The sequence below is a fragment of the Podarcis bocagei genome (genome assembly GCF_964188305.1).
Source record: "Podarcis bocagei genome assembly, chromosome: 2".
Lineage (NCBI taxonomy): Eukaryota > Metazoa > Chordata > Lepidosauria > Squamata > Lacertidae > Podarcis > Podarcis bocagei.
In genome coordinates, this window is record NC_138126.1 from 41,632,892 (window position 1) to 41,647,988 (window position 15,097).

General features: G+C 42.7%; 1 protein-coding gene across 1 annotated transcript in view; it reads right to left on the bottom strand.

Annotated features, from left to right (window-relative positions):
• LOC308581618 (protein SSUH2 homolog) overlaps positions 1–9,737 on the bottom strand; it is a 29,134-nt gene extending 19,397 nt beyond the window's left edge. The window contains 4 exon segments of the mRNA XM_081184292.1: positions 299–400; positions 7,553–7,569; positions 7,571–7,603; positions 9,555–9,737. Coding sequence (XP_081040418.1) covers positions 299–400; positions 7,553–7,569; positions 7,571–7,603; positions 9,555–9,577 — 175 coding nt within the window. The 5' untranslated portion in view covers positions 9,578–9,737.
• Between the last annotated feature and the right edge of the window lie 5,360 nt (positions 9,738–15,097).

Consider the following 15,097-nt stretch of genomic DNA (forward strand, 5'->3'; position numbering starts at 1 on the left):
AGCTTCTCCACAATCTCCTTATTCTCCTTTGGCATTCCTTTGATTCCCTTGTCATCCAAGGGTCTAACCATCTCCCTAGATGGTCTCTTGCTAATATATTTAAATAATTGCTTTTTTTGTCAGCCTTAATATTTTTTAGCAATATAGTCCTCAAATTCTTTTTCAGTATCTCTTAGTGTCTGCTTGCACTTTTCTTTTGCCAAAGTTTGTGTTCCTTTTTGTTCTCTCCATTTGGACAAGACTTCCATTTTTTGAAGGAAACCTCTAATAGCTTGGACTCATGTAAATGTCAACTCACCAGCATCTGCAACGGTTTCCTTTTCATCCTCAGGGCTGTTGTCCATCATCTCACAAGGAGGGGCAGAGACTCCTTCCCAGAGAGATGAATTACAAGATGCACCTAAAACACAGAAAGATGATACAGAACAGGGTAATTCACAGAAGGTTCCTCCAGATGGGTTTCTTTTTGCAAGTTGTTATTATTATTATTAACTTATGTATTTATACTCTGGCTTTTTCTCTGACGGGACTCGAGGCACCTTAGAGATAAAAATAAGAACTGCTAAAAACATAGGAAAAACCCACCATTAAAACAAACATACACATATATATATATATATATATATATATATATATATATATATATATATATATGCTTTCGTAGATTTTCACGGGTACAGGAATGTAGGTTTTGGTGTCTTCGGGTGTCTTCCCGTGTAAGAGTTGGGGTGTCTAGGCGACGTTTCGACGAGGTCTCACTCGTCATCTTCAGGCTGGTGCTTTCGGCTTCTTGTTACTAGAACAGAGCAGGATCTTACCCTCCTAAGTGGTACTCAGAATATCACCCAAGCAATCACCCAAGACATCCCTCAAGCAACCAATGAACAAAAGAAGAAAAGGCACACCAACCCAGGAACCTCCTCTCCGCCCAGAACGCCGGAGGCCACACACCACACCCCCTCAACAGTATCCACAGGAACTCAAACACTGAGATCCCGCCCTGCTCCAGCAACAAGAAGCCGAAAGCACCAGCCCGAAGACGACGAGTGAGACCCCGTCGAAACGCCGCCCAGACACCCCAACTCCCACACGGGAAGACACCCGAAGACACCAAAATGTAGGTTTTGGTGTCTTCGGGTGTCTTCCCGTGTGGGAGTTGGGGTGTCTGGGCGGCGTTTCGACGGGGTCTCACTCGTCGTCTTCGGGCTGGTGCTTTCGGCTTCTTGTTGCTGGAGCAGGGCGGGATCTCAGTGTTTGAGTTCCTGTGGATACTGTTGAGGGGGTGTGGTGTGTGGCCTCCAGCGTTCTGGGCGGAGAGGAGGTTCCTGGGTTGGTGTGCCTTTTCTTCTTTTGTTCATTGGTTGCTTGAGGGATGTCTTGGGTGATTGCTTGGGTGATATTCTGAGTACCACTTAGGAGGGTAAGATCCTGCTCTGTTCTAGTAACAAGAAGCCGAAAGCACCAGCCTGAAGATGACGAGTGAGACCTCGTCGAAACGTCGCCTAGACACCCCAACTCTTACACGGGAAGACACCCGAAGACACCAAAACCTACATATATATATATATATATATATGTAGGTTTTGGTGTCTTCGGGTGTCTTCCCGTGTAAGAGTTGGGGTGTCTAGGTGACGTTTCGACGAGGTCTCACTCGTCATCTTCAGGCTGGTGCTTTCGGCTTCTTGTTACTGGAACAGAGCAGGATCTCAGTGTTTGAGTTCCTATAAATACTGTTGAGGGGGTGTGGTGTATAGCCTCCAACGTTCTGGGCAGAGAGGAAGTTCCCAGGTTAGTGTGCCTTTTCTTCTTTTGTTCATTAATTACTTGAGGGATATCTTGAGAGATTTCTTGAGTGATATTCTGAGTACCATTTAGGAGGGTCATTAGGTGTGAATTAGTTGCTAAAGCTTTCGTGTCTTGACCTCTTGAGCTTGTGAAGAGTTTTTCTGAGAAGATGGCTGTACTGCACTTAGTTGTGCTCTGGCTTGGCTTCGTGTATAGGGGCGAGCTGTGGTTTTGTGCCCTGTGCCAGCCAGATCTGTGTAGGGATTGCAGGGGGGTGCAGCATCCGGAGGTGCCACTATGGTTTGGCTACTGGATGGTGTCTGTAATTTATCTGTGGAGAGGGTCTGGGTTTGGGTCTGGTGTGGTTGATTGGAGATGGCGTTCTGTGTGCCTCTGGTTCTGGTGTCGGTTTTTGTGGGGAGGGCTAATTTCCAGATGTCTGGCAGGCGGGACGTGTCGTCACGCTTGTTCATGTTGTGAGGGTGTTTCTCTATCTCGATGGCTTCCATGATTATTCTCTTGTGGTGATGTTCCATGTTAAAGAGCAATTTGGAGTCTGCAAAATTAATTTCGTGTCCTGTTTCTTTCATGTGTTGGTAAAGAGAGGAAGTTTTTTCTTCCAGACCCTCTCCACAGATAAATTACAGACACCATCCAGTAGCCAAACCATAGTGGCACCTCCGGATGCTGCACCCCCCTGCAATCCCTACACAGATCTGGCTGGCACAGGGCACAAAACCACAGCTCGCCCCTATACACGAAGCCAAGCCAGAGCACAACTAAGTGCAGTACAGCCATCTTCTCAGAAAAACTCTTCACAAGCTCAAGAGGTCAAGACACGAAAGCTTTAGCAACTAATTCACACCTAATGACCCTCCTAAATGGTACTCAGAATATCACTCAAGAAATCTCTCAAGATATCCCTCAAGTAATTAATGAACAAAAGAAGAAAAGGCACACTAACCTGGGAACTTCCTCTCTGCCCAGAACGTTGGAGGCTATACACCACACCCCCTCAACAGTATTTATAGGAACTCAAACACTGAGATCCTGCTCTGTTCCAGTAACAAGAAGCCGAAAGCACCAGCCTGAAGATGACGAGTGAGACCTCGTCGAAACGTCGCCTAGACACCCCAACTCTTACACGGGAAGACACCCGAAGACACCAAAACCTACATTCCTGTACCCGTGAAAATCTACGAAAGCAAATATATATATATATATATATATATATATATATATATATATATATATATATATGTATGTATTACAGTTCATATATATATATGTACTGTAATCATTTGTATTGGTTGTGTGTGTGTGTGTGTGTGTTTGTGTGTGTGTGTGTGTGTGTGTGTGTGTGTGTGTGTGTGTGTGTGTAACAAATGATTACAGTAAAAACAGCACAGCACCAGCCCGTTCATTAAAAGCAGTCAGTTCCCAAAAGCCCATTAGCACAAAGGCATCTTCAGCAAGGAGGGAGCCAGTCTAGCTTCTCTAGGGAAGGAGTTCTAAAGTCTGGGTTTGTGATGGTTTGGTACTGGACATCTGCTGCTCCTCCCATTAAATAATTGTTCTTCAGTACTTCCACATCATGGAGTGTGCACTAGCTTCCTTTGGTTCCTTTCAAATTGTTATTGCCATCCTTCCTCTTATTTTCAACAATAGAGGTTAGTTGTGCTATGATGCCTTGCCACCCTGCTCTTTTGCACAGTCCTCCATCGGTGGCAGATGTGCTGCTGCTCTTCTCCTTTGCCTGCAGCAGGAAATCCAGTTTTTGATGCCTCCCTCTCTGCCCCCAGCAGCTGGACAAAGATGCCGGAGGGTACGGAGGAGGGAGAGATGGAGGGAAAGAGCTACCTGTTCCCCACTCCTCAGTTGCTTCTGTACCCCCACTCATACACACACACACACACACACACACACACACTCACACACACATACCTACTTCCCCTTACTGCAAAACAAAACCTTAACAGGCTCAGCCAGCCACAAAGCTTCTTCTTTATGCTCCTGACGCAAGCCAAGCAGCAAAAGAGAGTGGGCTATTTGCACTATGGCGCCATGCCAGCACCACACTATTGCTCTTGCATTTTTAATGCTCAGGCTCTGATGGCCGCGCTTAAGCTGTGTTCAGTTCCACACACACACAAAAAGCATCAACAGGAAGTATGTGGGAATGGCTGCATCATGAAGAAGCAACTTCAGCTTGGCACGTTGCCATGAAATGTTTCTGGTGTTAAAAGTTTTGGGATCTTTGCTGGAAGCTACTGACCATGCGTGGATTGCTATTCATACCATGAGACTGTTCTGAAAATTTTGAAGGCAAAAATTAGCTTGGATACAGGAGTGTGTGTGACCACCCCAATAGCATCATGAGCACAAATCATCCTGAATGCACCTGTAAAATATCATCTGTCGGGCCCAACATTTCAAGAACTCGTCTCCCTTCTTAAGTGCATGTGATAAACACAGTGCAAAGATGATTACTACTGGCTTTGTAAGTCCAGTGTTTTCCAACAGGTGATGTGTTGGACTTGGATCTCGAAAACGGACTGTCAAATCAACCATCTACAAGAAAATCCCTTTTTATCTGTAAATTGTCAATTTGTAAAATGGAGCCGAATAATCACCTAATTCGTGAGGATGAAAAGGTTCAGGGAAAAAACCTTTATTAGAATTATTTTAAATGGACAGTGTTATTGAAATGGAACAATGAAAAAATAGAGCCTGCCAAGTCAATTACTAAACTTTGTTCAGCACCATACACTTTCTTAAGTCATGCAGCCTTGGGAACGCCTGCAATCTCTTTGAACACCAACCACAGGTAACAACAGTGCTATTTTTCTAGAAAAAGAGGTGCTGGAATTCACCATGAACACCTCCCTCATTCTCTTAGAATGGCAATGGAACCCACCTGAGAGGTGCCAGAACTGAGTTCCTGTGAGTTCCCCCTGAAAAAGCCCTGGGATTGATCCTGACTGTGAACACAGTTATTAAATTCCTGTGCTGAACAATCAAGAGATTGATCAGAAGATAGATATGGATTAGATAGTCCATAGAACATACTGGAGCAGAGTGGGAGAGGTTAAAATGAAGTCAGAGGCAGTTGTTTCAATTGATGCATAAGTCCGAACACCACTCATTTTTGGAAAATAATATACAGATATTGGTGTGATGTGAAGATTTTCTATTTTAATCAAATGGAACATACTGTCAGCTCCCTGAATCAAAGTCATGATTCCATTTTAGTCAGCTTATGCCGAACCCTAATTTGTTTGGCTGCAATCGTATACACACTTATTTGGCATCAAGCCCCACTGAACTGAATGAGACTTATTCCTGAGTAGACTTAAAGGATTGTGTTGTTAGTAAATAAAATCTCTCCCTCCCCTCTCTCTCACACACAGTTTACATACAGAAACGCCAGGTTTGACTTACTTTTTCAAGGCCTCTGTGGGGGGGGGGCTTATTTGTGAAGCTCAAAACATACAGAAGAAAAGGAAACATGCTAGAGAATGTTATTCTTACTTACATAAGCTTCTGGACGTGTTATGGAGTTGATGCTTCTTTCCTTTATTTCAGTGCCTGTCTAGTTCACACCAGTTAGTACATCCCTTTTCTTGTTTTGCACAAGCTGCTGTTGCTAGAAGGAGCGCTGGATGAATATCCCCAGCTCTCTCGGTTTTGTTTTCGTTTCCTTACTTTGATTTCAAATGGAAGGTCCAGTCTTAATCAGCTCTGAGTCTCCCACCCTATTTGTGTGGAACCGTTTACCAGCGGCACTCCAGAACAACTCTGAAGTCTAGCTCCAGCACGCTAGTAGATACCACTGCTGAATTTTGCTCTAAACAATTCCTAAAGAAAAGATGTTTGGATTTAAGCTCCTCTGTCTCACATACCAGGCATGCCTTTTCTGTTCCAGCTGCCTCTCAAACGCTCTGTTCTGCGCATGGAAGATTCCTCGAATAAAACTCTTGTTTCCAAAGAAGCCTAAGGCATTAGCCCAGAGAGTGTGAGTAGGCCGATTGCTGCTATGGCCAAAGTATATTTCACAGCGTCAGAGGATGAGTAAATATTTGAGCAGCAACTCCTTTTAACAGCTTTGTAAGGTGCAACGCTTGAGGAGGAATGTGTCAGTGGAACTTTCTGAAGGAGAACTGATTAAGTATGTGGCATTTCACAACACACGTGGTTAGAGCATTAGAGGAAGTGCTTGAGAAAATATAGGTGGAGCTTTCTGTTCATCATCCACAGCAAACAGGGGGCATTTCTGCAATAGCACAGGCATCCAAATATATTGTTCTGAGAGCAGACAGACAAAATGGTGAGAATCTCATTTTGAAGGTATGAATGTATTTCAACTCTCAGAGGGAATGTGCTTAAATTGTCAGATTTTCACAGGAAAAGTCTGTCCCAATTCACATATGACTAGAAACTATGGTTTTCTGCTACAAGAATGTGTGGTAGTGAACCTCCCTCCTCACTGTGCATTAGGGAGCAAGATTGAAAATGTCTACTTTCCGTTTTGAATATACAGTCATACCTCATGTTACGTTTGATTCATATTACGTTCTTTCAGGTTACGTCCTGCGGCGACCTGGAAGTACCGGAAAGGGTTACTTCCGGGTTTTGGCGCTCGCGCATGCGCAGAAACACAAAATGACATCATGCGCACAAGCAGTGAATCGCAACCCACATGTGCGCAGAAGCGCTGCTGCGGGTTGCGCTCTTTTCATGTTGCGAACAGGCCTCTGGAATGGATCCCATTCACAACCAGAGGTACCACTATACTGCTGTTTCTCATTGGCAGCACGCACACTATACATTTTAAAGCAGATTTAAATCACATGCACACACCCCAAAAATATTGGGAACTGTAGTTGGTTAAGAGTGCTAAGAATTTTAGCTCCTTGGGGGGCAAACTACATTTTCTAGGATCCTTGAGGTCATGTATTTTAAATGTATGGTTTTAAATGCAGGCATTATATCCAAACTCAGAAAAGTGTAGCATATTCTAGCCGTAGTTAGTCCAACAAACAAACCAAGTTGCACTAACATGCTCAGCGCAATACTACCATGGAGTAGTATCTGGATTCAATGTTTTTGTATTCTTGGAAAATAATATTTGGCAGCAACAGTGGGAAAAAAAGCCAAATCTAATTAAGCAATATTGGAGCTTTTCTGCTTGTTGGAATGCCATTTCTATAACTGATATTTTGTTACGGTCTGTGTATGAGGAAAACAAAATCTAGGAGAGAGGCATAGAAATCGGGGGATGGGGGGGAATGCTGGAAGGAGGAAGTTGTTCTGAAAAGTGCCGACTAACATTATAGAACAATCATGTTAAAAATATAAAACATGGCTACTGAGATATAAATGAAATTAATAATAGTATTTTAAAAAATATTATTATTTATATATTTGGGCTATAGCTCTGTGGTAGATTTTGCATGAAGGTTCTTCAGCCCCAGACATATCCAGTGAAGGAAAGGAATTTCCCCTGTCTGAAATCCTGGGGAAATTAAACAAGCACCAGCAGCCATTCACGGCCACTTGTGCCCCAAGTCAAACAAAGTTCAGTGATTTTCCTATACAATGTATACGTGTATGTCGGCTGCACTGCCACCAGCCTCTTCTCTCATCTGTTTTGCACAACAAGAAACTCGGAGACTGTAAATACCCTGCCCATCTTGTAGATTTTGCTTGGAAACTGTTTTCAGATCTTATCTCAGCCTAGGGCTGGCTAACTCTAGGTTTGCCTTACCTTGTGCAATCTTTGGAACCGTCACTTCCATAACTTGCACAATTTCCGTCTCTGTTTGAAAGAAGGCAAACAAAAGAACGTCGCTTAACTTCTTTTGAAAGAGTTGGGTCTTTCTGACTCAACGTGACAGTCAGCTGTTCCCCAAGGCTATAAGGTAGGGCAGTTAAGCATGCCAGACTGACAGGGCACCTTTGGGATATTCCTGTCCTGTGACTGACGGCGCTGTACGCCTTGAATGTACAGATAAGGAGGCATGGATTTTTCCATAGTGAAGAAACACAATTGCTTATTGTACCACAAATCATTACTGACTTCCTGAGCCTGTGCAGATGGTCAACCTGGGTAGAGAGCTGGGGAGGGCTGGGGGGAGACAGAGTTTCATCTGTAGCCCTATCCCCACACCCAGCCCAACCTTCTCACAACTTCTACCCAGAAGCCTGTGCACCTCCACCCAAAAGGGGAGTCTCTGAAGGTGTAATCTGGATCCTGCAGGAGCCAATATGCTTTCAGGTAACAATCAAACCTTGGTTCCCGGACGCCTCTGTTATCGTACGTTTCGGCTCCCAGACGCCGAAAATAATTTGGAAGCCTAACGGGCTTCTGGAATGGATTGTGTTCAACAACTGAGGTTTGACTGTACAGTGGTACCCTGGGTTACAGACGCTTCAGGTTACAGACTCCGCTAACCCAGAAATAGTACCACGGGTTAAGAACTTTGCTTCAGGGTGAGAACAGAAATCGTGTGGCTGCAGCGCAGCGGCAGTGGGAGGCCCCATTAGCTAAAGTGGTACCTCAGGTTAAGAACAGTTTCAGGTTAAGAACGAACCTCCAAAACGAATTAAGTTCTTAACCTGAGGTACCACTGTATATGAATACACAGACCGTTTCCCACGCAGATGTTACAATCAAGGGCAGAGGCTAGGGGTTAGGGCTACCAGGCAGAATTACAATTCACAGAACAGTTTAACAGCTGACCCCACTTTTCAGGGAACTCAGGGAATCGTAGCACAGTGAAGGGAATGGGGGAGGGGTCTCCTAACAACTCCCAACAACCTGTAGTAAACTACAGTTCCCAGGATTCTTTGAGAGGAGTCATGGCTGCTTAAAGTACTATGATACTGTTTTCAATATATAGTGCCGTTGAGGCCTAAGAGAGAAGGCTAGGCTAAAACCCTTCTGTCTGACATCGAGTTCTCTACATGCAGGTGGTCTGGTTTTTTTCTATGGAGGGTCATTCAGCCACAACATTCCCCCACCTGCCGTCTAAGTATGGGAGCATATTGCCCAATTCACCTGCTGCTTATCTGAACCACCGCTGAATATTTGAGTTAGCTAAAAAATTTCCCTTAATAAAAAGAGAAATCGAAAGCCGTATTCTTAGCTTGAATACTATCATATATACCACCAGTGATCACAAATTCCCCAAATGTGGTTCTTATGTAGCCAAAATCACACCATCTACACCTATGAGGGAGAGGTATCAGCGAGGAAACACCCTCCCAGTCCAGGAAGGACTGAGCATGCTCAGTGGCCACAGAACGCTGACTTGGGGAAGGGAGTAAGAAGGGACATAAAAAAAGGAAAGGGGTGTCTGGAGTATTTGGATTCCTGAACAGGCGGACTCCAGACTGTAGCATTTTGTTTCAGTTCCCACGGATTTGCTCTGTCCTATGTAACAGATGATGAAAAAACAAAACAAATCGACAGAAAATAGGAACAGAACAGACTGTTATACCGGGAAGCAAAAGCATTTCCAGCATATGGGTAAAAAAGAAAAAAGAAAAATCTGGCATAGGGTTCCACTTGCAACTCTATTAAGAAATACACTGTGAATTGTATTTTATCAGTGCCAACTAATGTACTGGAAATGATGAGTCCTCTTTACCTCCTCATCTGTTGCCGTTACTGTTGGGTTTGTCTTCAACATTTATTTTTTAAAAAAATGTATCACATATGGCTTTATTTAGTAGAACAAAATTGTTTTTGTTAAATAACAACTCACCCCATAAGCAGGTCTTTCTCCATCGCTACTGAAAGGCAGCTGTTGTTGTTTTGCTGGGTAGCGGGGAGAGAGAGAGAAAGTTCCTGCTTCCCAGAAGGCCTCTCTTTCTGCAGAAGTTGGTCTGTTTGTCGGAAGTTTACAAGGACACATGTGCACAACCCCTGTCAAATTGCAGCTCGCTGCTCAATTGCTACCGAACGCTGAAGAAGAAGCGGCGGGAGGGAGGCTGGATTGTACTTTCTTTAAGCAGGATGTTGATTGTGTAATGGCAGTTCCTCTTTTTCGCTGGCATAGAAAACCTTGGAAGATTCAGGATCAAGTTAACTGGCCTTGCAGTTAATTCCATGTTGTTGCTGGCTCTGGAAAAAACCAATTGTACACATAGAAATCCAGTGACATCATTAATGACCAAATACTTTTAGGAAGAACACACATACGGAGTCTTGAGAGCAAAGGGGGCTCTTTTAGTTTTGCAATGCATATTTATTTCTTAAAATCCTAGTTGTTTTAAATGTTAAATGTCAGGCAAGCATCAGTCATGCTTCATGAAGTATTTTATTCAAAGCTGTGCTAGAATATGAGTTGGGTTGTCATTTCACATGTACTTCTGAAAGTACATCCTTTGAGTTGGATCCTGAGGAGCTTCCTCCAGGCATGGGAGATGGCTGCCAGTCCAGAAGTGTGTGTTGTGGTCCCAAACACACAGATGTTGAATTCCAGAGCAGCAAAATAGGAACAGAGGGTCCAGATGCAGGTGAGTAGCTAAAACAGAGTAGCTAAAACTGGATCTACCCCACTGAAAACAAACTGCACGGACAGGTGGTATCCACACTCCTTTGTACATTCCAGTGCACACAAATTAATTTTGTGGCTGTTCAAAACCTCAGAGACACAAGAGCTGTTGTCACACAAGAGCTGTTGTCAGGCCCTAGTTAGCCAGGTTTTGAGGCTGGCGGTAACGGGCTGGCAGTCCACATGAGCCAGAACCTATAGTGAACAAATATCAGAGGGCCAGAAGTAAATGCTTGGCACAGACAGGGGTCAAGGTTCACAGAAGCAAGCAGGGATTTGGGCAGTGTCTCCACACCAGGAACAAGTTGGTCAGACTGAGCAACAAGTTAGGTGGAACTTTACTGGGCCTAGAAGACAGGGAATGATTCTGGGAGTCAGCTGACCCAGGCAGAGTGATCCTGTGACCTAGGTGGTACCATCAAAGCAAAGGGTTTAATGGTTCAAAATCTAATGGTTCAGAATCCAAGGGAAGCTTTATGGTTGACCAACTAAATGCATTTCATAAAGTGTTGGCAGTGTTACAAATTAACTATTCAAAATCAACAATCCTTTTCTCTAATAGAGACATAGCAGGAAAAACCAACAACAAAGAGTTTAGTTTGCCAGACTTGCAAACAGGGATATCTCTGGGCACATAAAAGACTTGAGTTACATTTGGCCAAGAGATTGAAAAAAGTGTTGATGGAAGAGATTCATAAAGACCAAGTGGGCCTTCTCCCGAGAAGACACTTGTCTGACAATTTGAGCAATATAATTGATATTTTGGAAAAACTAGAAGTGAACATAAATACTAAAGCAGTTTTGATATTTGTGGACGCGGAGAAAGCTTTTGACAACATTTCTTGGACTTTTATAAAAAAACCTTACAGGGTATGGGGGTAGGCCAATGTTTTGAAAATGGTATAAGTGCAATATATTCTGAACAAAAGGCTAAATTAATTGTAAATAATGTGGTGACGGAAGAATTTAAGGTAGAAAAAGGGACACGACAAGGTTGCCCAATCTCCCCATTGCTTTTTATATCGGTCCTGGAGGTTCTGCTGAATATGATAAGAAGGGACCAGTTGGTTAAAGGTATACAGGTCGGAGCCAAACAGTACAAATTGAGAGCATTTGCAGATGACTTAGTATTGACATTACAGGAGCCAGAATCTAGTACCAAAAGGGTTTTAGAACTGATTCAAGAATTTGGTCAAGTTGCAGGATTTAAATTGAATAAGTTAAAGACCAAGGTTTTAGAGAAAAATTTAACACCAATGGAGAGAGAGAGGTTTCAGAATGAGACAGGTTTAACAGTGGTTAAGAAAGTTAAATACCTGGGGATTAACATGACAGCAAAAAATGGGAATTTATTTAAAGATAACTATGAAAAATGCTGGGCTGAAGTGAAAAAAGATTTAGAAATTTGGTCAAATTTGAAGCTTTCACTGCTGGGTCGTATTGCTGCGGTAAAAATGAATGTATTGCCTAGAATGTTGTTTTTGTTTCAAACATTGCAAATTGTGGACAAAATGGACTGTTTCAAGAGGTGGCAGAGAGATATTTCTAGATTTGTCTGGCAGGGCAAGAAGCCTAGAATAAAATTTAAAATATTAACAGATGCAAAGGAAAGAGGTGGATTTGCCCTGCCAGACTTTAAACTTTACTATGAATCAGCAGCTTTTTGCTGGTTGAAAGAATGGCTGCTTCTTGAAAACACTGACATTTTGGATTTAGAAGGTTTTAACAACGTATTTGGATGGCATGCATATCTGTGGTATGATAAGGTCAAAGCACATAAAGTATTTAAAAACCATATTGTCAGGAAAACATTGTTTGATGTTTGGATAAGATACAAGGACTTATTGGAAAATAAAACCCCAAGGTGGCTGTCACCGATGGAAGCGAAAGGTGGAAAAATCAAAATTAGAAACAGAATTGTTAGGACCCAAAACTAAGATTTTGTCAAAGATGTATAACTTGCTGTTGAAATGGAATACTCAGGATGAAACGGTGAAATCTGCTATGATTAAATGGGCACAAGACATTGGATATAACATAATGATGGCTGACTGGGAACAGTTATGGACCACAGGTATGAAGTTTACGGCATGTAATGCCTTAAGAGAGAATATTATGAAAATGATATACAGGTGGTACATGACCCCAGTCAAGCTTGCAAAAATCTACCATTTGCCCGATGATAAATGTTGGAAATGTAAGGAAACTGAAGGTACATTCTTTCACCTATGGTGGATGTGCCCAAGGATTAAGACTTTCTGGGAGATGATTTATAATGAATTAAAAAAGGTATTTAAATATACCTTCTTGAAGAAACCAGAGGCCTTTCTCCTGGGCATAGTCGGCCAATCGGTGTTAAAGAAGGACAGAACTTTCTTTATGTATGCTACAACAGCAGCAAGAATACTTATTGCAAAGTATTGGAAGACACAAGAACTACCCACTCTGGAAGAATGGCAGATGAAAATGATGGATTACATGGAATTGGCGGAAATGACTGGCAGAATCCGAGACCAGGGAGAAGAGTTGGTGGAAGAAAATTGGAAGAAATTTAAAGACTATTTACAGAAATATTGCAAAATTAATGAATGTTAGAATGATGCTGGATTGAAGTTAAGTGGTTTCTAGCTGTAATGGTATAAAAGAATATGAAAAAATTGGATTTTTAACAGGTAAAAATTTAATGTTATAATATATTAAGATTAAAGATCAGGATAAAATAAGGAGGGAAAGGAATTGCTGAACTAATAAATTGAACTGGAATACAAAAAAGGGAGGTATGAGGAGGTCCGGGAAACAAGCAAATGAAAGATAAGTGACAAAAAGATGGAATTGTTTTTAACTAAAAAAATTCCTTCCAGTAGCACCTTAAAGACCAACTAAGTTAGTTCTTGGTATGAGCTTTCGTGTGCATGCACACTTCTTCAGATACACGTGTATCTGAAGAAGTGTGCATGCACACGAAAGCTCATACCAAGAACTAACTTAGTTGGTCTTTAAGGTGCTACTGGAAGGAATTTTTTTATTTTGACTATGGCAGACCAACACGGCTACCTATCTACTACTGGAACCATGGAAGGCACCACATTGAGCCGCATGAAATGGAAGTCCATCAACTGTGTATCTGAAGAAGTGTGCATGCACACGAAAGCTCATACCAAGAACTAACTTAGTTGGTCTTTAAGGTGCTACTGGAAGGAATTGTTTTTAACTGTTTTTCACTTTGTATTTTTTCTTTTTTCTTTTTCATTATGTAATATTGTGAAAACTTTAATAAATATTTATTTATTTTTTTTAAAAAAAAGACTTGAGTTACAAGCCCATGACACACAACTGCCTAAAAATTGTGTCTGCTGATTTATGTGTTTGGATGCAGATTTAGGCTGACTTAGGTGGGAGGACAGCGTTCTCGAAGCTACAAACATGAGTCTGACCAAACTGCGGGAGGCAGTGGAAGACAGGAGTGCCTGGTGTGCTCTGGTCCATGGGGTCACGAAGAGTTGGACACGACTAAACAACAACAACAACAAGGTGGGAAGAACAAAATTCTGGCTCTCACTATCAGGGATTTCTCTGAACGATGGCTTTCCTATCCCCCATCCACTGTCTGTGGACTGGGTCCTCTGCAAATGAAGAAGGAAGATGCTGTAGCTAGGTTCTCATGGCACTGTGATTTGCAGTGTGCCCAACTGCCATGTAGGCAAAAAATAAAATAAAATGTGAGGGTGGGGAAGAGCGGGAGATCCAAGACCACCTGCAAAAGCCGTGCAGCGTCTTGATCCCTTCACCAGGGTGCACTCCTTGCTTGCAATGGAAACAGAGCTTTTGTGTTTCAGATAGGAAGTCACTGGGTCTATCTGCCAGGAGCCATGGGCTGCTCAGTGCCCTATAACCATCTGCCTATCTGCATATTTATGCTTACACAAATGTGTTCATATACAACAGCGAGGGATGGGGGGAGATTTTGTGTGTAGCTCGTGATATGGAAGCCCCCATTGCCAACAGCTTTTGCCCAGTTCAACCAAACTGTCAGAAACACAAAGAACCAACCCCATTTCCCCCTAGAATTCAAAAGGACAGCTTTGGGTTCTTTTAGAACAGTGGGAAAGTTACTATTGCTGTTAAAGAAAGAGAAACATTTTTATATTTTGACCACAGGGTGGCACTGTAGAACTGAAAAGCAGTAAGACAAAAGCTGCACAAGAACAAGGACTGCATTGAATGGGAGCCCAACTCATGTCTGCCCAGTTTTAGGATGCTTAAGATCATCTGACAGTCTTTTAAGCATTACAGAATGTTTAAGTGCAGTATGGTTCTTCATAGCTTTCAATATCAGATGGCCAACAGCTGAATCAGTGACACCTTCCCACCTTTCCCAGGATACCAGGGTTTTAGTGTGGAGGATGCTAAGGGTACAATCCTATATATGTCCAGTTAGATAAAAGTCCTGCTCAGTTCAGTGACGCTCACTCCCAGAGAAGTGTGAATAACACTGTAGTCTCTCCTGCCATTACTGCTGGCATCTCATGCAGAACACCAACAGCCTGTACCAGTCTAGTACAGTGGTACCTCAGGTTAAGAACTTAATTTGTTCTGGAGGTCCGTTCTTAACCTGAAACTGTTCTTAACCTGAGGTATCACTTTAGCTAATGGGGCCTCCCGCTGCTGCCGCGCCGCCGCCACGTGATTTCTGTTCTCATCCTGAAGCAAAGTTCTTAACCTGAGGTACTATTTCTGGGATAGCGGGGTCT